Source organism: Epinephelus fuscoguttatus, linkage group LG5 (assembly GCF_011397635.1).
Source record: "Epinephelus fuscoguttatus linkage group LG5, E.fuscoguttatus.final_Chr_v1".
NCBI lineage: Eukaryota > Metazoa > Chordata > Actinopteri > Perciformes > Serranidae > Epinephelus > Epinephelus fuscoguttatus.
Window position 1 is genome coordinate 44,389,348 of NC_064756.1, and position 22,715 is coordinate 44,412,062.

At 40.4% G+C, this 22,715-nt stretch overlaps 1 protein-coding gene across 1 annotated transcript in view; it reads left to right on the forward strand.

Moving 5' to 3' along the window:
* brip1 (BRCA1 interacting helicase 1) overlaps window positions 1–22,715 on the forward strand; it is a 215,084-nt gene that overhangs the window by 181,322 nt on the left and 11,047 nt on the right. Inside the window, exons 15-16 of the mRNA XM_049576740.1 lie at window positions 828–987; window positions 1,226–1,347. Of these exons, the coding sequence (XP_049432697.1) occupies window positions 828–987; window positions 1,226–1,347 (282 nt within the window). The remainder of the gene's footprint in view (window positions 1–827; window positions 988–1,225; window positions 1,348–22,715) is intronic.

The following is a 22,715-nucleotide window of genomic DNA, read 5'->3' on the forward strand; positions in this document are numbered from 1 at the left end:
GAAGCCATGCTTATTCAAGGATATAATGTGCACAGCACAGACATGAGTAGGGCCATGCTAGGATGGAGGCTTTTAGATCAATGTGCCTCCCTTGAGAGCTGCTGACTTTTTGCACTAACAATAGTATGACAACAGTGATTTTGTTACAAAGGGGGTCTTAACACATTAGCTTTCTGCCAAGTACAATTAAAGAAAAGAAATCCAAGCTGTTTCAGGACACGGAAGTAAATGGGTAGCCTAGTTAAATGCCTCCTGTTCTTTGTTTGAAGCTTAATGTTTCAGACTTTGAAAGTGTCATAATAATGTATCTCATAGAGCAGATATGCTCCTATTTTCAGTTTTATGCATATACCTATAGTGATTGTGTGTTGGGTTCTGAGTGCTGACAAAAGAGGTGAGCTACACTCAGTACTGCGTCCTGTACGCCCTGTGTAGACGCAGATGGAGCCTGAAACTGCTGCAGCTCTGCTAACTTACACATACACATAACAATTCCTTCACTGTATTTATGTCATGCTCATATGATTGTGAGGACCACGTATTTCATAAATAAATACAAGTAAATAGGGTAGCTTTATAACCTTCAGATTTCTCAACCACTGAGTTGTTCAATCAATTAATGATTTATTATATTTGTCAGCTCATTTACTATATCTTACACATAATCAGTTGTAGGTTAACTATGTATTATATTTGTCATAAAGCATAGTTTTAGTGTTCACTTTAACTCTTATTATTATTATTAAGTATTATTAATTTCAGCTTTTTCAACAAAACCAAGCCAAGTGTCTATATTTACAACATGATCTCGGCTGTGATTTGATCAGATGCTGGACAAGCTGCGCGACCGATGGATCAACACTGGTCTCTGGGAGAAGCTGGAACATCAGAAAACTGTGATCACAGAGCCCCGTGGTGGTGGCAAGGGGGATTTTGACAAACTTCTTCAGATGTATTACGATGCCATCAAATACTGTGAGGAACGAGGTGAGACTGGTTAACATCACAGTGACCTTTGGTAACAGCTGATGGTTTTGCTATATCTCTATGAAGCAGCTTGATATCTGTGAATTGGTGTGGTAATACATTAATTTGATCTAGTCTATTGCTTGTGCAGTGACATCATCTTAGTTTACAATAGAATAGTTTTAGTAGTTGTTCAGAGTTATGCTTCATATTGCTTGTCTTTTACAGTGTTGATGTATACTGTATGTAACTGTTTTAGATGGTGCACTACTGATCGCTGTCTGTAGGGGTAAAGTGAGCGAGGGACTAGACTTCACTGATGACAATGCCAGGGCAGTCGTCACCATTGGAATTCCCTTCCCAAACATCAAAGACCTTCAGGTAAGCGGAGTCACAATAGTCTGCAGATATTCTGCAGGCTTTGACAGTTGTACATGCTGAGGATCCCAAACCCCGGGGCACACTCTGATTTGGCAAAAAGAAAAAATGTGTGTATATAGGTGTATGTGTATGTATGTGTGTATATATATACATACACACGCACACACATATACATACATACATACATACATACATACATACATATATATATATACAGACCGTTAAGTTTAATTAATTGTGACAATAAAATATTAACCAAATTGATAAGCGATAGATTAACAAAGGTCTTACTAGATATGATTCACATAAAACAAACAGGGTATATTAAAAACAGGCATTTGCAAACGAATACAAGAACATGTTTTAGTATTATACAATATGCCAAAAAGCATAAGTGTAATGGGGAAGGCTTTCATGGGAACATTGTAATGGGAAGGCTTTAGGACCCGGGAGAAGATTTTAAAGGTAACACGGAAGTGGGGCTCTCTCTGTTTCCCGTCCGAAGTCCGGTGAGCAGCTCAGGTGTGCAGCGGGTGCAGACACGAGGGACGCCAAACATATAGCTCAGAAAGCAGCAGTTGAAAGACGGTTGGTTGCCCTATAGGCAGAGCACGCTGTTATGAAGCTTCCAGGCATCTGCTAACACCTTAGAAGCAAGGTGTGAACCTTGAGTGGCGATTGTTACATATTGTGCAGCACAACAGTAAGCACGCTGTTGGTCTGGGTGCAGGTTGAATGACTTAAAGGAGTCTTCAAGTGAAATTATGACTTGTCACTGTTTTTTCCCATGTTGATAACTAGTGGGCCTGTTTTGTCGAATTTCTTCCTGTAGCAGCAACTAGCTGTAGGTTATAGGTGACATATATATTTGTGGATCCTCCTTTTGTGTGTTTATAGTATAAGTAATTGCAGTGCAGCTCAACCTGTCTTTTTGGGTGTGACATTGTGCATGAATTGTGCTTCCTGAAATGCCTGTAGTGGTAATTTGAGTGTGTTAGGTCCTGAATAGAAATGATAGCCTTATAGCTTACTGGTATATTACCTGCTACCGCTAACAGGTTATTGTCAGTGCCTCTATTTGCACAGTCTTATTGGTTACTGTGTAATTAATTGCCCATTGACTGCCCTTGGCTCAATAGTTTTATATTTAATGATTTGTGAATAAATTGTTTTATACTTTTTGAGCTGTCTGCCTCCTGTCCCAGTTATTCTGGACACTCACCTGTCTTGTGGTGAACCAGATAAGAGTAAGAGCTATATCAACCTATAGCTGCTGCTTTAAAGCACTACATAATGTTGATCTATCAGTGATAGCTGTAGATGCTGAAAAAGCATTTGATCGTCTGGAGTGGCCTTTCTTATTCAAAGTCTTAGAAAAATGTAATCTCCCTTATAGGGGAACAACACCCACATCCAGAGTGTCCAGATGGTGTCTCCACAGTCCTAAAAAGTCCGAGAGGCATAGTCAATAATCAGTAATTATCGAAAGTCCAGACATAGAAGGAACCAAAAGCCAGAATGTTCAATGATCCCTCCCAGACCATGGACATGTGCATTGCAAGCAGGGACGAAAATCCCATTTCATAGTTGGGGTGGACAATAAGCAGTAAAATTTTAGAGAATAATTCCAGGGGGGGGGGACAAGGAAAAAAAGTTGTAGCCTGTCTGTTATTCAGTATCTTTTACCGCAATTTGATGCTTTAATCTTTTCTCTATCTCTCCAACAGGCAGGCATAGGACCTTTCTCAGCACTGGCTGAGTCCACCTGCACATGTCCAGATTTAAAACAAAATGATTGAAATCAAATTAACATGTACACATCGACAACAGTCAGGTGTACTGTGCTGTCCAAGGTGCTGAGTGTTTCTGGAGCAGAGCAGGTCTCTGTCTCCCCGTGCGCAGTAGTGTGAATATTTATGCTATTAAGTAAACGGAGAAAACATGTCTATCATTGTTTAATAGCAGCAAAACAATAAGGCTTCATTCATCAAAGACAGAAACTCGATCTCTCTCCTTCTCTCCCTCTTTTTCATCTGGCTCAGGTGTGTGGAATGGATCCTTCATCTCTGGCTGGCTGGAGGAGCAAACCATTTTGTTTGTTTGTTTGTTTGTTTTTTTTTTTCGTTTTTTTACTGGCAGTTAGATAAACATTTCCTGCAATTCAACTGGAGAACTGTTTATAAACAGTGTGCTGTGAGATCTGCCGCTGCGCACCTCAAAACTGTGTGTAATAGTCGCGCGTAATGGCCGCTCCTCGTCAGTTAAACTGCACGTCTTTCATGTTTGTCTCACTGACAGGAGGAGAGCCTACAGATATTAACTACAAGCTGCTCCGCCACTGACTGCTCTTGTCCTGTCCTCTCCCTCTTCTTCCTCTCCTGTTCTCTCTGACTATCACTAAACTCTGGCTTTTGAACAATGCAGGAGAAATGTTGCAGACAGTTTATATTATCAGCCTGGGCCTGGGGCTTGTTGTAACAGTAAATGGGATGTGTTGTAACTTGTGTAAGTTAAACTGTATCTGTGTGAATGAACATCTTACCCCGCTATGCGCGATGTGGGCAGCCGGGTCCAGCCACACGCTGCTACTGCTGCCAAGTACTAACAGCTGCTAGCCTCGCCCATTGGAAAGAATGTGGGATATACCACTTCTAGGAATGGGAGGGGGGGACTAAATCTTTTAAGATTTAAATAGCACATTATTGCACGATTATAATGAGCACCGCTTACATTGTGCTTTTAATAAATACTACTGCATTGTTCAAAAATTATTGATTGTGTCTCAAAATATTCTAGGGGGGTACAGCTTTATTGAAGGGGGAGTCATGTCCCCCCTGTCCCCCCCAGGATTTCCGCCCCTGATTGCAAGCATTTTTTTTGGCTGCTGTTACGCCTGCCAAGTATATACATTTCTCTGTAACTGAGAGATTTAACACAGAATCATCAGGACCACTCTGGGAGAACAAGGAATTGTCTTTCCAATAATGTTAGACATGGAGGTACTGATTTTTTGCCAAAATGATATTATTAATCTGCATTACCAAAACGTGATAGAATGATCCTATATGCTTGTGTGAACAGAAACCACAAAATGAAGAGGTGTTTTTATTCATTGCATGTTGTTTTTTTGGTGTTAAATAAATTCGGAATAGAAAATTAAAATGGATGAGCTGATGGTTTAGATTTTTAGAAGCCAGTTTTATGTTGGTAAAAATGTGGTTCCAGGGTATTTCAATTGAATTTAAATCTTTTTGCCAATTGTTCTGGAGCATGAGAGGCTTATATGATGACTCAGGAAGAAATTTATACAAGGATGAAGCTAAACCACCAGTTGTATATTGCTTGACTATAATGGTGTGAAAGGACAGTGTATCAAGTTTTCTGTCCCAGGGTACTCCATAAGCTTTCATTGCAGATCTCAGTCTCAGATAAAAGAAAAAAGAATGGCCAGGTAAATTGTATTGTTATTGTAAACCTTGGAATGCATGAAGGCCTTCATCTCCACAGACATCTTTAAATACATGAATTCCTCTGTCTGACCACTCAGGAAAGGTAAAAGGGCAAGAGTCGGATAATAGTGAATGGTTATAAAAGATTGGAGAATTTGGATGCCATTTTTGGGTTGTATTTAATATTTTCATTGCAGCTCCCCAGCTGACTACCAAATGGGTAATTATGGGACCAAACTGTAATTTAGCTTTCTTAAGAGTGATTGCGGAATGAACTACATCCTGGAGTTTATAGGGGTGCACTAAATGTTCTTCAACAGATCGACAAGACGTCTGTGCATGAGGATCAAACCAAACAGATAGAGATCTCAAAGTATACGCCAAAGCATATAATTTCAGACTGGGGTGAGATAATTCTCCAGCAGTTCTGCCACATTGCAGAGTAGACAGTTTTACTCTCGGTTGTTTCCCTTTCCATATAAATTTTGATATGATAGATTGAAAATTTTCCCGATACTTTGGTGGAGGAGGCAAAGGAACCACTGAAGAGAAAAAATGAATACGAGGTAAAATATTCATCTTTATAATCGAAGCACATGCTTGGAATGAAAATGGCATATTAGAGTTAGACCACCTCATTAAGTCTGCCTCAATTTTCAAAGTATTTGTAAAATTGGAATGTATAACAGAATGAAGATTAGGATGAATGTCAATACCTAGATATGTAAAGGTTTTCTTAATTGGTATGTTAACGGAACTGAAAAGATTACCAATGCCTCAATTAAGTGGCATCAATGCAGACTAAAACCAAACTTCCAAATTCATTGAAAGAGTTAAAATATGAGGTATGGATTCTGAAGTTCTGCTTATATATGATAAAAGGTCATCAGCTAAGGCTGACACCTTGTGGTGAGTACCGTTAAATGAGATTGAATGAATTTTCGAAGACTGACAAATAGCTTGAATCAGAGGTTCTAATGAAATAATGAATAATTTAGGAGAGAGAGGGTAACCCTGGCGAGTAGAACGCTGTATAGGAAACTGAGAAGAACAAAGATGACCTGTGGAAACCATGGCAGAGGGACTGGCATATAGTGTTTTTATCATATTAATGAAATTAGAACCTAGTCCCATATGTTACAATACTGTCCAAAGATATTCCCATTCCAACTGATCAAAAGCTTTTCCTGCATCTAAAGAAAGAATAGACCAAGAGGAGGAAATATCTTTGGCAGCGTCAATAATATGTAGCAGTCTGCGGATGTTGTCTGAAGCTAACCAGGATTTAACAAAACCTGTTTGATCACTGTGAATTAGAGTTGTCATTAAATGGTCTAGTCTATTGGAAAGCACTTAAGCATAACGTTTAATATCGGATATAATCAAAGATTTTTAAAAAACGGTCGTTAGAGCAAAGAGAGGGATCTCTGCCTTTCTTTAGTAATAGAGATATAATTGCAGAATTTGTATTCTTTGTGAAAGAGCCTTTGTCAACGGCTGCCTGAAACATGGACAGTAAATAAGGACCGAGTGTATCCCAAAATGTTAAATAAAATTGTGGTGGGATACCATCCCATCCAGGAGATTTACCTTTCTTCATGTCTTTAAGTGCATTTTCTATTTCATCCAGAGTTAATTGTGAACCCAAGTCTGCAGCATCATCTTCAGAAAGATGAGGTAAAGAAATGTTACTGAGGAATTCTTTACAGTTCTCCTTGTTGAAAGAAAGGTGAGAAGAGTACAGGTTCCTATAAAACAAGCTGAATTCATTATTTATTTGGTGAGGGTCTGTCAATATTTCATCTGTACTAGATCAGAGAGACACTATATCTGTAAATTCCGCATCATTACGCAATTTGAGCGCAAGAAGGTGGCTTGGTCTTGATCCATTAAAGTAATAATTGCACTTTGTTCTGTGCATCATGAACTCAGCCCTGAGCCTTAATAAAGCAAAAGGTTCTGTTTTAATTAATTTGAGGTCCTGAGCAGTCTGAGAACTGTTGTTGCTTGTGCTCTGAAAGAGCTAGTTTATCCTCCAGTTGAGTGATCTTTGCCAATTTAAATTTATTAAGGTAGGAGGAAAATGAGGTGGAAAAATTTTTAATAAATCCTTTAATCGCATCCCAAAGGATACGAGGGTCATCTACTGAGCCACCATTTTTTTATATTTAGAAAGTCCTCAAGTTTGGAGCAAAATTCATTACAAAAATCAGAATTGCTGAGCAAACTATTATTGAACCGCCAGCGCTTCCTCTTTTTATATTATTATCAATAAGACAATGGCTGAAGAACAGAATGATCTTAAATTGTGGCAGGCCAAATTTCTGTCTTAGAAAAATTGAGATATAAAGATTTAGAGGCCAAAATATAGTCTGTCCTTGAGTATGTCTTGTGCTTGTTTGGAAAAAAAGTCTATTTTTTTAATGGTTGGATTAAGAGCACGATATATGTCTATCAGACCCAGATCAGATATAATTTTTTTTAATGCAAGGGACGTTTGTTTTTATGAACCAACTTCTCGCATGGAGGAACGATCTATAGATGAGTTAACAACTGCATTCACGTCTGCATCAATACTAAATTTATATTCAGTTAGTTCAAGCAATATTTTCACTAAGTTGGGGGGAAAAAAGATTCTCACTGATATATATCACTGTTTTAAGGATGGATACCCTGCCATCCATAGTCCCCACTGAGTCCAAAATATTAAGAGAAAATTTTCTTGTAAGCACTATTAAAGAACCTTTATTTTTAGAGTCTGCTGGTGATGGTATAGCCACATAATAATGCTTATTTGCAAATTTAGATATAGTGAAAGATGTAAGATGTGCTTCTTGTATGAATGCAACATCAATGTGTTTCCTATGGAGATAATAGGCTCGTTCGAGATGAACTGCGCCTCGCCTGGAAAGTAGACAAGAGCAGGCGGCCGCAGCGGGGGGCGGTGACAAAAAGCTGCGGTTAAGTCGGACAGTTTCCTGACAGTTTCCAGCAGCCTTCAGTCTGTACAGGAAGTCACAGACACACACTTACATCCTGTCTGGAATGATGTTAGTTCATTAAAAAAAGTGATCCAACCCGTATGTCAGTTTGTTTTCACCATCAGTCACACAACATGTTTTCTGTTCACAGAATAAACCTTCAGATCAGACAAATACAATCTTAATCTCGAGAATTCAACAAAAATGAGTAGTTTATCTAAAACATCATCTTGTTGAGTCGACATCTGAACCAATCAGCTGTTAGATCAGGTGAGAGCCAGGCGGTGCAGTCGGTGGAGAGCAACTGCAGCGCCTGGCTCTAAAAACTGCGGCCGCTTCGCTCTCGCGGCTTTATGGCCGTCCACTTTTGTAATACGTCAGAGCAAGTTGGGATGAAGTCGGACACAAAACTAACCGGCATGCATTGTGCGCCGATCGCCGGTGATTGAATCTGCGCAGGACTGGCTCATCTCGAACGAACCTAATCTAAGCAGCAAGCTCTCTTATTAGGTGAATTCAAGCCACATACGTTCCAAGACAGTACTGAAATCTCAGCCATAATGAGTGTTAGATATCTGAAATGAAATCACAGAAATAGTAGCTATCACATATATTTGAAAGAACATAGGTGCAACTGAGTCAAAAATAACTGTATTGTTCAAAATTTAAAGTAAGTCCCTATCCTAAATCCCTCACCACAGGCCCCCCACCCCACATGCCCATGTCAGTAGAAACCATATAATGTGTTTCTGGATGAACATGTCACCTATCATAATAGGCCAGAGAAAAAACAAGAATGAATAAAGAAAACACATGAAGGTTATGTGACCTAGGGCTGGGCGATATATATTGTTAACGATAATATCGTCATTGTTTTAACAATGTGCAAATTTACGTTATCGAGTATGCAAATGACTTCACAAAAACTGAAAACACATGTTGAAAGTTGAAACCCCACACATTCACTGAACAAGAGTTACGTAACTTGCGTGCAGCAGCACGCCGCAGTACGCCTAGGTGGTCACGTGATCTCTCACGGGCACCTTCCCGGCAGGTCAGCCTGCTGCTAAACAAACATTAGCGAGACAACATAGCAACACCACCCACGGATGCTCCAGCAGCTTCGGAAGACGTGGGTCAACTGTAGTGATAGGTCCCAGCCTGTCAGGCTAAAGTTCGCAGTACCGGAAGACCGTCTATGGAGCTACCTAGCCTAGCCACAGTTAGCTGAACGAAGCGGCAACATGGCACAGTTTCAAGTCTCCCCGCTGGAAAAGTTCACCTTCAAGGCTGAAGACTGGCCTAAATGGATTAAACGCTTCGACAGATTACGCATTGCTTCTGGATTGGAGACCCAAGCAGAAGAGAATCGCAGGAATGTGATCTTTGAGAGAGCAAAGTTTAATCAGCAGCTTCAAGAAACGGGCGAGATGGCCGACAGTTTCATTACGGCGCTGCACTGCCTGGCGGAGCACTGCGGTTACGGGGCTCTACATGATGAGATGGTGAGGGACAGGCTTGTGGTGAGTCTGCGGGACAAACGCCTATCTGAACAGTTGCAAATGGACCCGGAATTGACGCTACAGAAGGCCGTCACCAGAGTCAAACAGAGAGAGCAGGTAAAAAAGCAGCAAGAAATGTTAAGAACATTTTCCGGGGCAAGATGGCGTCGTAGCATGAACACCTTGTCTTGTTAAGCTCCGGTGAGGTTTCCTGAATATCCATCTAAAATACGTGTTCACCTGGTGAAACGTTATAAATGCGCGTGAGAGTAGCTCTATAATGAGCTTGGACGACTATTTTTCGAAAATGCCTTACACCAAGCCTAAGAAAAAGACAGCTTTGGCTGTACATGCTAGCGGAGTTGTGGAGCCCGATGAAGCTAACGTTAACAAGGTAGAAGCCACTGCCGAGACCGAGGAAACTGGGAGTGATGTTGACCCAAGTATTCTTTTGGCTTTGAGTAAGATAACTGACAACATTACAAAGTCATTGGATGCTAAAGTTGACACTGTGCTTGCTGCTATCCGCGAGCAAACATCTCAGATGCAGGCTCTGGCAACGCGGGTTGGGGATGCCGAGACACGGATGTCAGGCGTGGAAGACACGACGGATGTATTGCAGGCTAAAGTGGCACAACTCGAAAAACAAATAACCGACATGGCGGACCATATAGATGATTTAGAGAACCGCAGCCGCAGATATAACCTTCATCTGGTCGGGCTACCCGAGGGCACGGAGGGAAAGGATGCAGTCACTTTCATGAAGTCATGGCTCCCCTCCTATCTCAATCTCACAACTAAAACTGGGAAGATCAAGTTGGACCGCGCTCACCGCTCCCTAGCACCAAGGCCAGGCACTAACTAACGCGCCGGACCCATCATCATGAAACTTCACAACTTTGCTGATAAACAACGAGTGATGGCCGCAGCCCGGGGCCTTGCTACGGAGCCGAACCAGCCAGCAGACCGGATCAGAGTTTCCTTCTTTAATAATTATTCAGCGGCGGTGGCCAAGAAATGCAAGGCTTTTGACGAGGCGAAGAGTTGTCTGAGGAGGAAGAATGTGGATTATGCGCTTCTATATCCCACTACGCTGAAGCTGTCTGTCAGCGGCAAGGAGAAGAGATTTAACACACCGGAGGCAGCTGCGACGTACGTGGAATCGCTGCCCTAAACTTCTGTAACCACCGGTCTATTCCTTTCAGTTAACATTGTGCCTGGACTGTGCTTTATGAAGCAAAGTGAGTACCTGCTAAATTCAGGCGTGTGTGACTCTGTCCCTTTTCTTTCCTACTGTTTATAATCAACCAGGTGAAATGTCCCACTTCATCGTGTGCTTGACAGATAGTGTTTTTGTCTATGAGTAGGCGTGAGTTAAGCGCATGTTGCGCCTGTCGGCTCTCACCGGCAGGCCGGAGAAGATTGGTTTTTCCCTACATGTTCAGTAGGGTTGTTGCTAAATTACTGTTTTTTGAATGTTTTGTTACACAGCTCTTTACTCTTCTTTCTTTATTTGCTTGTTTTATTCTTACTCAGAGTGTGGTGAATCGTTTGGCTCAATATGCTTTTTATGATACATGAATAATACTAATAATGAATAAGCTGCAAGTATGCACCTGGAATGTACGGGGTGTCCACAGCCCTATTAAGAGGAGAAAAATACTTACATGTCTAAAGAAGGACGATATAGATGTTGCTATGTTACAAGAGACACATCTTGATGACACAGAGCATTTAAAGTTACAACAAGGGCCATTCGGACAAGTATTTTTCTCATCCTTTACATCAAGAAGCAGGGGAGTGGCAGTGTTGATTAGGAAAAACCTATCTTTTATAATATCCGACTGTGTTAAAGATCTGAAGGGTCGCTATGTGATAATCAAGGGAACTTTGCAAGGTCAAATTATTGTAATGATGAATGTGTACTTTCCACCTGCCTACCCAACCACCTTCCTTACCAAAATGTTTCTGGACTTAGCTCCATTCCTTTCTAACTCCACCCTTATTGTTGGTGGGGATCTTAACTTAATATTAAATCCGCTTATTGACAAATTTCCACATAGTACTGCACCCCCCTCTCCTCAGGCCAACACGCTCCATGCTCTATGTAAAGAGTTTGGGCTTATTGATGCTTGGAGGTGTACCCACCCCTCTGATAAACAATATACATTTTTCTCGGCTCCACATAAGTGCCAAACCAGAATTGATTACTTTTTCCTGCCAAAAACTGATTTGTGTTCAGTTTTACCATGTGACATAACCAGTATAATTATCTCAGATCACGCTAGAGTAATTATGGACCTTAATCTTAAAACAGTGCTTCATCAGGCTCGTCACTGGAGACTCAATACCATTATTCTTAAAGATGAGGAATTTATCTCCAACTTTTCTACTGAACTTAAAGCATTTCTGAAAATCAACACTTCATCAGCCAGTAATGCCTCCGTTTTATGGGAAACATGCAAAGTTTATGCGAGAGGGTTAATCATTTCGTACTCTGCAACAAAGAAGCGCCAAAGACTGGAGAAACAAAAATCTTTAGAGAGTGAATTGATGGATAAAGAAAAAGCATATATTGCCTCTCCGTCACCACCATTGTGGCAAGAAATCGCTACACTCAGATCAGCGCTGAACTGCCTTCTTACTAGAGATGCAGAGAAGAAAATGAAGTACACTAGACAGAGGTTTTATGAGCATGGAGATAAAGCGGGTAAATGTCTGGCGTACTACATTAAGAAGCGTGCAGAATCTAACATCATCGCAGCTGTATCTGATGAAGAAGGCCACAAAGTACACGAAAATAAACTGATAAATAACTGTTTTAAGAATTTTTACAAAAATCTGTACTCTTCCGAACAAGCTCCAGAGGGGGAGCAACTAATATACAATTTCTTTGCTCAGTTTGACTTGCCAAATTTGTCAGAAGAGCAAAAGACTGCCCTTAATAGTCCCATAACTAAAACTGAAGTGATCAAAGCTATTAAAACATTACAAAACGGAAAGACGGCTTCTGTTGTGAATTTTATAAACAGTTTCAAAATATTCTTGTAGAACCTCTTCTTGATATGTTCAACCATTCCTTAACTACAGGAGAATTCCCACATACACTGAGGGAGGCCAATATTTCCTTAATCCTAAAGAAAGGGAAGTGTCCTGATTTTTGCGGATCCTACAGGCCCATAGCCCTCTCAAATGTGGATAGGAAGCTGCTTTCTAAAATCTTGGCCTCTCGTTTAGAAAATCTCTTACCAGTTCTGATAAAGGGGGACCAGACAGGTTTTATAAGAGGTTGGAATTCAGCCACCAATATTAGACGTTTGTTGAACGCCATCCTAGCTTTTGAACAAAAATCTATTAACGGTCTGGTGCTTTCTCTTGATGCAGAGAAAGCATTTGACCGAATTGAATGGTCTTACTGTATACACTGGGTAAATTTGGTTTGGGGGAGAACTTTATAAAATGGGTAAAAATTATCTATACTAGTCCACAGGCAGCAGTCCTGACTAATGGATTCAGGTCTGAATACTTCAACACTTACAGAGGGGTGATGCAGGGTTGCCCTTTATCGCCCCTCTTATTCGCTTTGGCCATAGAACCACTTGCTGAGGCCATAAGGGTGACATCCACAATACGTAGTTTAGAGATCGGACAGCTGTGTCGTAAAATAACCTTATACGCGGATGATGTTTTAATCCTTTTGACTGACCCTGAAACATCCGTACCAAGTCTTATTGATGTGATTGGCAGATCTAGTTGTTTCTCTTGCTATAAAATCAATTTGGCTAAATCAGAGGCCATGCCTCTTGGTACTCTTTCAACAATGCCAACTACTGTTCCTTCCTTTCCTTTCAAATGGTCTCCCAGTGGGTTTATGTACTTGGGAATCTTTATCACCCCATCCTTCGATCAACTATACAAAGCCAACTTTGCACCCTTATTTTGTAAAATTAAACAGGACCTAGAGCAATGGACGTCACTTCCTGTTTCCTGGTTGGGACGCATTGCCCTGGTCAAAATGAATGTGTTGCCCAGGTTATTGTATCCTATCCAAATGATCCCTATTTTGTTTTCTAAAAGGGTATTGAAGGACATAAATGGATGGCTCAGCTCTTTTATTTGGAACAAGCGTAGACCTAGGCTTAAGATGGCAGTATTACATCTACCAAGTTCAATGGGTGGCTTGGACTTACCTAATATTAAAATTGATCAACTCTGTGCCCATTTAAGATTTGTAAACGACTGGGTTAAGGGTAAAACTTCAATCTGGTTGGATATTGAGACAGCATTATCAAAATGCAAACTAAGTGACCTACTATTTTGTAATAATTTTAAAGAAATTAAAACCTTTTGTACAAATCCTGTAACAATCAACACTCTAAAAGCATGGCGGCTTGTCTGCCGTCTTGAGGGAAGATCAAACATAACATCCATCTTTACCCCAATAATAAATAATCCTGCTTTTCCCCCAGGTTCTTCGGACCCCGGTTTTCAGCAATGGTCTAAAAAGAATATTAAATGCCTCAGTGACCTCTTCTCAGATAATAAACTTATGTCATGTGAACAACTTACTAACAGTTACAAATTGTCTAAACAAGATTTCTTTCGCTTTTTGCAAATAAGGCATTATATCATTAATAAGTAAGAGCTGCTGTGTACGTTTTGTGTTTGTTTTGTTGTGTGTCTAGTTTTTGTAGACACTGTTTTGCTGAATGGAAACAAAAACTGAAATAAAAACAATGAGGAAAAAAAAAAGAACATTTTTCCATTGATATCATCCATGAGAAACAATTAATGAGCTATAACTCATTAAACATACACATAAAAACACATAATAATAAAAACACGCTAATTATCGTTATCTTCAAAATCCCCCAAAATATTGAGATATTATTTTTGTCCATATTACACACCCCTAGTTATGTCCTTCCTACGGAGTTTGTAACCTGGAGCTATTAGGCTCAGCACTCCCTTATCATCTCATGAGCACCACCCCCCTACTGCCCAACATAGTATATTCTCCCGTCATCTCCTGTCATATATTACTAAATAGCACTTCACTGAATATCTCATGGATTCCTTAATAGAATAAAATAAATTGTGCCCCAAATCAATCAAAAAGAATGGGTTAGGGGAGAAAATTAGATCAAAACAAGTCAGCGTCATCTTAGTAAACATCCTCCCCCATTTCCTATCTTGATATCGTCCATTAATAAGTCACATATTGTTTCAGGAAGTAAATACATCAGTAGAAGTGACTAAACACAAGTGAACCGTCTAAATGAGCAGGAGAGTCCATTTCATGCAAAAATCAAAGTAAATTGTCTTTGGGAAAAAATAAGGCCCACTCCTCATATATCGATGATCAAAAAGTGATCAAAAAATTAACGTAGGGGGGAAAACCTTACCTCACGTTACTCCAACTGCTTGGTGAACGATTCCGCCTCTTTTGGATCCTCAAAAAGGACAGTGTTGTTCCAATGCAAGATACGAAGCCATTGAGGGTATGCAAAACCTCGGAACATACCCCTCTCAGAGAAGGCTTTGATGGCCCGGTCAAACTCCTTTCGCTTTCAGCGGACCTCTGCAGACAAGTCCTGGCGGATGGTAAGTTTGGCATTGCCCTCGATGATTGATGTTTTCTTTGCTGATTGCAGTATCTGCTCTTTATCTTTGAAATGTAAAAAGCGAATCAGAACTGGCCGTGGAGGCTTTCCAGGTTCTGGAAGTGGTCGAAGAGAGCGGTGTACTCACTCCAGCTCGAGAGGGATATCCAGGGAGAGTTTTAGCCAGCAGGGCAGTTTCTGTTGAATATAATCAAGTAATATTTGACTGCCCTCCAACTTCTCAGGAAGAAGAAGAACCACATTTTTCTTCTCCCTCTATTCTCTAAATTATCAGTCTTGGATTCCAGAGCTTTAATTATTGTCTCAGGTCTGTGTAGATTTCTTTTGGTGGAGTGTAGATTATCTTCTGTTGTCGAAATCCTCTTTTCTGCTTCATCCATACGTTGCTGTTGTTTGTCAATTACTTAGTTTGTTGTAGTTAATGTTCCTTTCATTGTTAATACTTGAGTGGTCACATCTTCCAGTCGATAATCAATGCCATCCAGCCGATTCAGTATTATGGAACGCTGAGATTTCAATATCTCAACAAGAGAAGGGTTTTCACTCATGAGAATCATCCACTCCACCAAATGTTTGGTCCTCAGGGCCTGTTTTGGACCGCTGATTTCTCCTCGACATCCTGCCTTTTTCTTTTTATCTTTTACACCAGAATTCTTTCCTTAAACCTTAACTCACAGTTTAGATCAAAATGAGAAAGAACATTGGAGGTTAAACCTTACACAAGTCACTGAAGTCACTGAGGTGGTGCAGAGCTCCTGTTTCAAGCAGCCATCTTGGTTCCTCCAGCTGTCTCTATTTAAGTGGACAACTTCTATTAAATACTTAGGATGTGTAATGAGTGAAATTAAGCAACAGATATATGGACAAAATTTTACTACATTATTGAATAGTATTAGATCTGACATGATTAAATGGATGAATCTCCCTATAAATTTTACAGGAAGAATCAATCTATTTAAAATGACATGGCTTCCAAAATTCGTATTCCTGTGTTCAACAGTGCCAATTACCCCTCCAAAAACATTCTTTAAAAAAGCATATTCTATCATAACAGACTTTATATGGAGGGAGAAAAGTCACAGGACAAAAAGAAAAGTTTTATATATTCCAAAATTGGAAGATTTAGAACTATACCACTTTGCTGCTCAAGCATTTTACCTACGCCATATAGTAAAAAGCACAATAGAAGAACAGTGGATTCATATTAAAAATGTATCCTCAAAACTTTTTTTCATATATATTTTCAAAAGGAAGAACAATAAGCTCAGTTGATTTTATTTTTATAATAAAGAACTTGGATACAACATGGAGAAAAATGAAGAGTATACTGGGTGAGTTGATAGTCTGCGTAGAGGGACAGAGGTATAGTCATTGAGGATTTAATGAATGGAGACAAATTTAATTCTTGGACAGATTTGCAAAAAAAAAGTATAGTCTGTCTAATCAAGAATTTTTAAGTATTTGCAGCTCAGGAGTTTATTCCAAACCTTTCATTTAGAGTCGTCTGACCAGGAGAGCAATTTAGAATCATTAATATTTGACTCAGAAATTGATAAGAAGTTGACAGGTAAAGTCTACGAAATCTTGCAGAAATCGTGTTCAGTTACTACTTTGCTGCTATCTAGAATACAGCTGTGGAATGTAGATTTAAAGAGAACTGATATTGACTTAAGATGGAGTGATTGTTGGAATTTAAGCAGCGATATAAAAATAAATGAAAATTTGCATTTGATCCAATATAAAATAATGTATAGAACTTATTGCACAAGAGACAGATTCACTGTTCCATGCATTTTGGGAATGTAGTAAAATTCAGAGAGTTTGGTTTGAAATAGAGCATTGATTATCAGATATATTGGGTGTAAAATTTAATTTTAATCCCTCAATCTGTATGTTACAAGACACTGTGAGATATCCACGGAGTTGGATTGCTCTTTTTTTTTCTTTTTATAGTATTAACAAAACTTAACTCCAGGATTGGAAATCCACTCACCCTCCTACACTAATTCGTTGGAAAAATGAAATGTGCTATTATTTAAATATGGAGAAGACAGTAGGCATGAAAAAGAATAAATTAACTCAATTTGAGAACATATGGGGAGAAAGTGTACAAGTATTGAGTACATGAAGGAAAGAGGAAAAGAGAGCGGTCTATGAATCGAGGTTTTGTTTTGTGCTACTTCCTTTATGGTCACAGAGGGATAGGTGGACAACAATGCCACTTTGGGTATAATTATTGGTTCCAATCGTGGACGTCATTAGACCTGGGCGTTCCCGGCTATAGCCACAGATCTTTTAAGCCTCCGTTTTTTTGTTTGTTTGTTTCTTCCACGGCACAGGACCACGACAGACAGCAACACACACAGCACAGCAGCACACAACACACTCAATGTCACACCAGCTTACATGGCATATGTACATGACTATATGTTTGATTTTTTGTTTCTGTAAATCCCTAATGATGTTTAGTATATACACATAACTACACACAACTGTCCGTTTTGTTTTTTTCATGTATTTCCCACTTCAAACTAGTGCTGCATGATTAATCTAATGGCAATCGCGATGTCAGGCTGTGCAATTTCATGGCTGTGCGATTTAATGTAAATAAATGTTAACGTGTGTGTCTGTGAACGTGACTGCCTCTCCTGTAGTGTGTGGAGTTTGTTGACATCACGCCCACAAGCTATCCTGGTGCGTGCAGCCGGCGTGCAGCAGTGACCAACACAGACGCTGAAGAAGAGCATGAGCTCGACCAAGAACAGCCTGAGTTGGTGGCGAAAGAAACTCAACGTATATTATTACATGGCGATACTTTGGATTCAGGTACGGCGACATTGAACAGACGTGCTGTGTAAAAGTTTAAAAGTTAAGTCAGCACTTCCCGCGGCAACACGACCAATCTATGTCAACACTTGAGACAGCACAGCACAGGGAAAAGTAGGAAGAGTGCATGTGAGAGAAAGCCGAGCTGTGTAACGTTGAAGACAAAGAGACAACTGAAAGCCGCCAGAGCCTCATAAAACAACATCCAAGCACAGTTGAGCAAACATTTGTAAGTGTCACAGGGAAATCATGGACTCCATAACAAATGAAAAATTGAGCAATTTTGCTCGGGTTCGGCCCACTTGACATGCTGGTGTGTTGTGCTATGGCATGCTGGAATTTGTCATTTACGTGACAATGCCTGAACGCAACACAGGCTCGCTCCACTGTGTGTACAGTTCCGTGCTGCGCTGCTGCGTGAGCAGCGTGTTTGACTGTGCTCAGTCTGTTGATGGTCATTGACACACTGTCTGTCCATAACAGTAACTATGTCAGGTCAGTGCCCCCCTGATATAATGTAGGGGAAACACTGAATCAAGCAAAAAGACTCATGATACCATTTATTTATTACATTTTATCGTAATTATATTGTAATCGCAATTGCAATCGCAAATCACGATATTGTCCACCATAATCGCAATCGCACATTTTTATCAAATCGTGCAGCAGTACTTCAAACTGACCACACACACATCTAAATGTGAAGTAAGGGATAATGTATAGTGAGCTGGTGACAGTTGAAAAATAACTCCCCACGGAGGGGTTCCACTCCCCTGAAGGGAGTTATTTTTCAACTGTCATCACTATACGGCTCACTATACATTATCCCGCTTAGAACATGGTTTACTACTTACTTCTTCTAGTTGTTTGTGCCGGTTTGCTCCTGACGGCCCTGCAATTTTCTCTTCCGTCCTTCCCTCTTTTTTTTTTTTTTTTTTCTGCTGGGTACATGTCATTTTTTGGTCAAACATCAAGCATTTTGCCCTCTCCAAAAATGTTAAAAGTGATGTCCTGAAAATCCTGCATTATGCCACTCAGATCCTATTTGGCTTGTGTGGACTAACACTTAACTGATTTTGATGCTCCTCAGTCTAAGGCCGTTGCTATGGCGTCCCTAGCAACAGAGCAGCAGAGCAGTGGTGATACCTCAAGAAATAAACACCGCAGAATTTTGTTGATTGACCAATCATAAACAAGTATTTAAGAGTGCTATATTGTAAGCAAATTTGCACTTCTGTGCTTTGGAGGCTTGTATCTCTGCAACGGATTGGTCGATTTGAGTGATTGACACTTTATTCGATTCGATAGAGCCAACAGAATGACGCTATACCCACCAATACGAGATTGACAGCACTGTAAGCCAATCAGAGGCAGCAGAACACTGTTGTGGGGGAGGTGCTGGCTGCTGAGGTCATTGTTATGCTCCCCCCCAGGTCCTAAAGCCCATCATGTTTGCCCAGATTTATTTGAATGCAGCACAACATGTCGGTCTGCTGGAACGTACCGTGTGGCTGAATTAACGTTTCATGGCAAAACAACAACAGTAGGCTAAGAGAAATTTCACAACTATGGCTCGGCGAAACGATTTCTGTTGTTGTTGTTCTTTGGCCTCTATCACTCTGATGCTTTGGTGTAGAGTGCTTTGGCGCATTTGTGTGGAAAGAGCAGTGTCTCTGCTTTCATTTGAGATGAATGATGTGTGTTTTGCATAACGTGGTGTTGCGGTAGAGCCTGAAATATGAAGAGTGGGTCGGGATATCGGTGCGGTATGGAGTTGGATTTGTTGTTATTTATTTAGTTGGTGTTTGAGCTGTGTTTGGGCATGTAAAAATGGTTTATACAGCCTTGTAGCCTAGGTTCTGCTGTTTAATTTGATGTGCAGCATATTAGTCCATTTTTTCACACTGTTTGCAAAGTCGTTCGGGTTTAACAGGTTTTAACCAACAATATGGGCAACCCAATAATAGAAGACGAATGCTCATTCTTTGTCAAAATACATTAAAATCACGTGGAATTGTTCAAAATTTTCCCGGGGGAGATACCCCCGAACCCCCAGCTAAAGAATTGTTCCCACTTCAGGGCAAAAGCCCCATATGTTTACAACTCCTAGCAACGCCCTTGGTTACAATCCAAATGATTGCTTTGTTTTTGAGTTTATAAAGTGAGAGAGATACAGATACTGAGCTTGTATGTTTGTGATGTGTGTTATTGTAAGTCTGTTTTGTATTGTTTTCTATTAATTGTTTTTGTTTGTTCATTTGTTTTTATACTTTTGTTTTTTTCTTTTTATGCTAAGATGGTGTGTCTTAGTCTTGTTATGATGAAAAGTTATTATATGAGGGAAATCAAAATAAAATCTTGTTGTTTTTTTTTTAAAAAAAAAAGGGGGGGGGGGGGACAAACAGAATAAAACTTAATTTGCAAAACTTGTGTTTTTGCTCCAATTTCTTTTAAGTTAAGTTAAAGATCTATGACTTTTTTTTTGCACTCAAAAGAATTATTCCTCTGAAATTTTGGTGGCAGATTGGTTAAAACTGGTGTTAGTGAGGACTTCTCCTTTTCTAGGCTAACCATCTACCTGACAATAGGTGTGGCATATCAAGATGCTTCAACTTCCTTGCCTGTTTTTCTGAAGCGTCTACAGCAAGTGAGCTAAACAGTTTCTATGGTTGTTTTGAGGCCATTAGTAGTGGATGGGTGGTGCACCTCTGCATCTGTCAAAAAAACAAACAAAATAAAAACAACATAAGAGCAGTAAAACACAGTTAAGAGCAAGAATCGGGATTGAATGCAAGCCTGACCAGGTGGGTTTTGACCAAAGATTTGAAGGAGTTTCAGTCTGCAGTTACAGATGTGTTGGGGGAGAGAGTTCCAGAGGGAGGGGGCAGCAGTGGAGAAGGCTTTGTCCCCAAGTTTTGTGCTTGGTCCTGTGTGGTAGAGAGAGGAGATTTGGATCAGAGGAGCAGATACTGCGGGAGGGGGTGTGACGGTGCAACAGGTCAGTGAGGTAAGATAGGGCCTGGTTATGGAGGGCTTTGAAGGTGAGGAGAAGGACTTTGAACTGAATGCGTTGAGGAATTGGGAGCCAGTGGTAGTTCTGGAGGACGGGCCTGATATGGTCACAGGAGCGGGACTGGGTGAGGAGAGGGGCAGCAAAGTTCTGGATGTACTGTAGTTTATTGAGGACTTTAGAAGATGTACCATACAGAATGCTATTGCAGTAGTCGAGTCTGGATGTGATGAATGCGTGAATTTCTTTAGTGGAGAACGTGAGTGAGGGGCGGAGCCAAGCTACGTTTTTTAGATGGAAGAAAGCGGTTTTGGTGATATGATTAACATGCGGTTCAAATGAAAGGTTGCTGTCAAAAGTGTCTCCGAGATGTGGAGATGGAGAAAGTGTAGAATTTTCAACATTAAGGCTGAAATTATGGATGGTTTTAGTAAGGGAACAGGGGCCAGTTATGATCATGTCTGATTTGTCACAATTGAGTTGTAGAAAGTTAGTTTGCATCCAGGATTTTATTTCAGTGAGGCAATTTTCAAGTGTGGAGCCAGGGGAGTAGGTTTGATTTGAGCTTTGGTAGGGACCAAATACTGTTTTAAGCTACCGATCAGATGATCTTGATGACTCTTTCTTTAATCAGCTTCCTGAACTGATGCATTTGGCCTACAGATGATATATAACAGTATAATAGCTGTAGGCAGCTCTATACTTTAAAATATTATCAATCAATAAATTTTATTTATAAAGCCCAATATCACAAATCACAATTTGCCTCACAGGGCTTTACAGCATACGACATCCCTCTGTCCTTATGACCCTCACAGCGGATAAGGAAAAACTCCCCCAAAAAAACCCTTTAACGGGGAAAAAAAACAGTAGAAACTTCAGGAAGAGCAACTGAGGAGGGATCTCTCTTCCAGGACGGACAGACGTGCAATAGATGTCGTACAGAACAGATCAGCATAATAAATTAACAGTCATCCGTATGACGCAATGAGAGAGAGAGAGAGAGAGAGAGAGATGCAGGTAATGACAGTAGCTTACAACAACATTATTGAAAGTAATAATATTATAGTTCTGGCTACTGTGGTACAATATGTTGAAAGTATGTATTAATATCTGGCAATATACATGTGTGACAATAGTCATATGTGTATAATAACAGTAGAAGTATGACTAATGATGGCAGCAGCAGCAGCAGGAGGCATCTGGCAGGACCACGGCAGCAGCACAACCACACACGTCACGCTGTCCAGGCACCGCTGCGATATGAGTTAATCTGAGAGACAGTGGAGCACAAAGGCTCCGGAGAAGAAGCCGAGTTAGTGACATCCAGAATGTGTATAAACTCTGGGTTTCTCCACAAGATATAAAAAAATGTCCAGCTACTGTAGCTTCGGCCATTTTGTTGGGTCAGTGACCCACTGACCCGACAGTAAGCATGGGTCAGGAAACCTCACTCCGTTGCTAATTGTTAGCTTATTACAGTAAGCTTACCTGTCTTCAGTTGACAAACCCTTAAAATAATCCGAGGAGGCATATGTATCTTCCATATTCCTTATGATTCTTGATTTTTGCGCTCCTGCCTGTACTGTTGACAGTGCAACTGTCACAGTTTCTGCCATCAGTGAGGCCCTGCCCTCCTCACTGTTTACCAAAACCGAAACGGTCTATATGCTTCTGAAAACATCGAAAGCAAGAAATTGGCACTGCAGTAACAGAAACTTGTGGCGATCCGCCAGGGTAATAATAATTAAAAAAACGTCTTTAAATCTCAAAACGTCCCTTCCGCCATAATTCACGCCCCCGACACCTCCAGCACCAGCCAATGGCGTCCCCTCAGCAATACACTCCTCAGTTTACAAAATGGTGTCATGGCAAGATGGCGGCTGGTCTTACCTGAGAGTAACTGTGTCCTCTGTATGTCTCCGTATTCCTCAGCACCGTGCCAATCCTTGGCTTTTGAAAAAGTCCGCGATCGG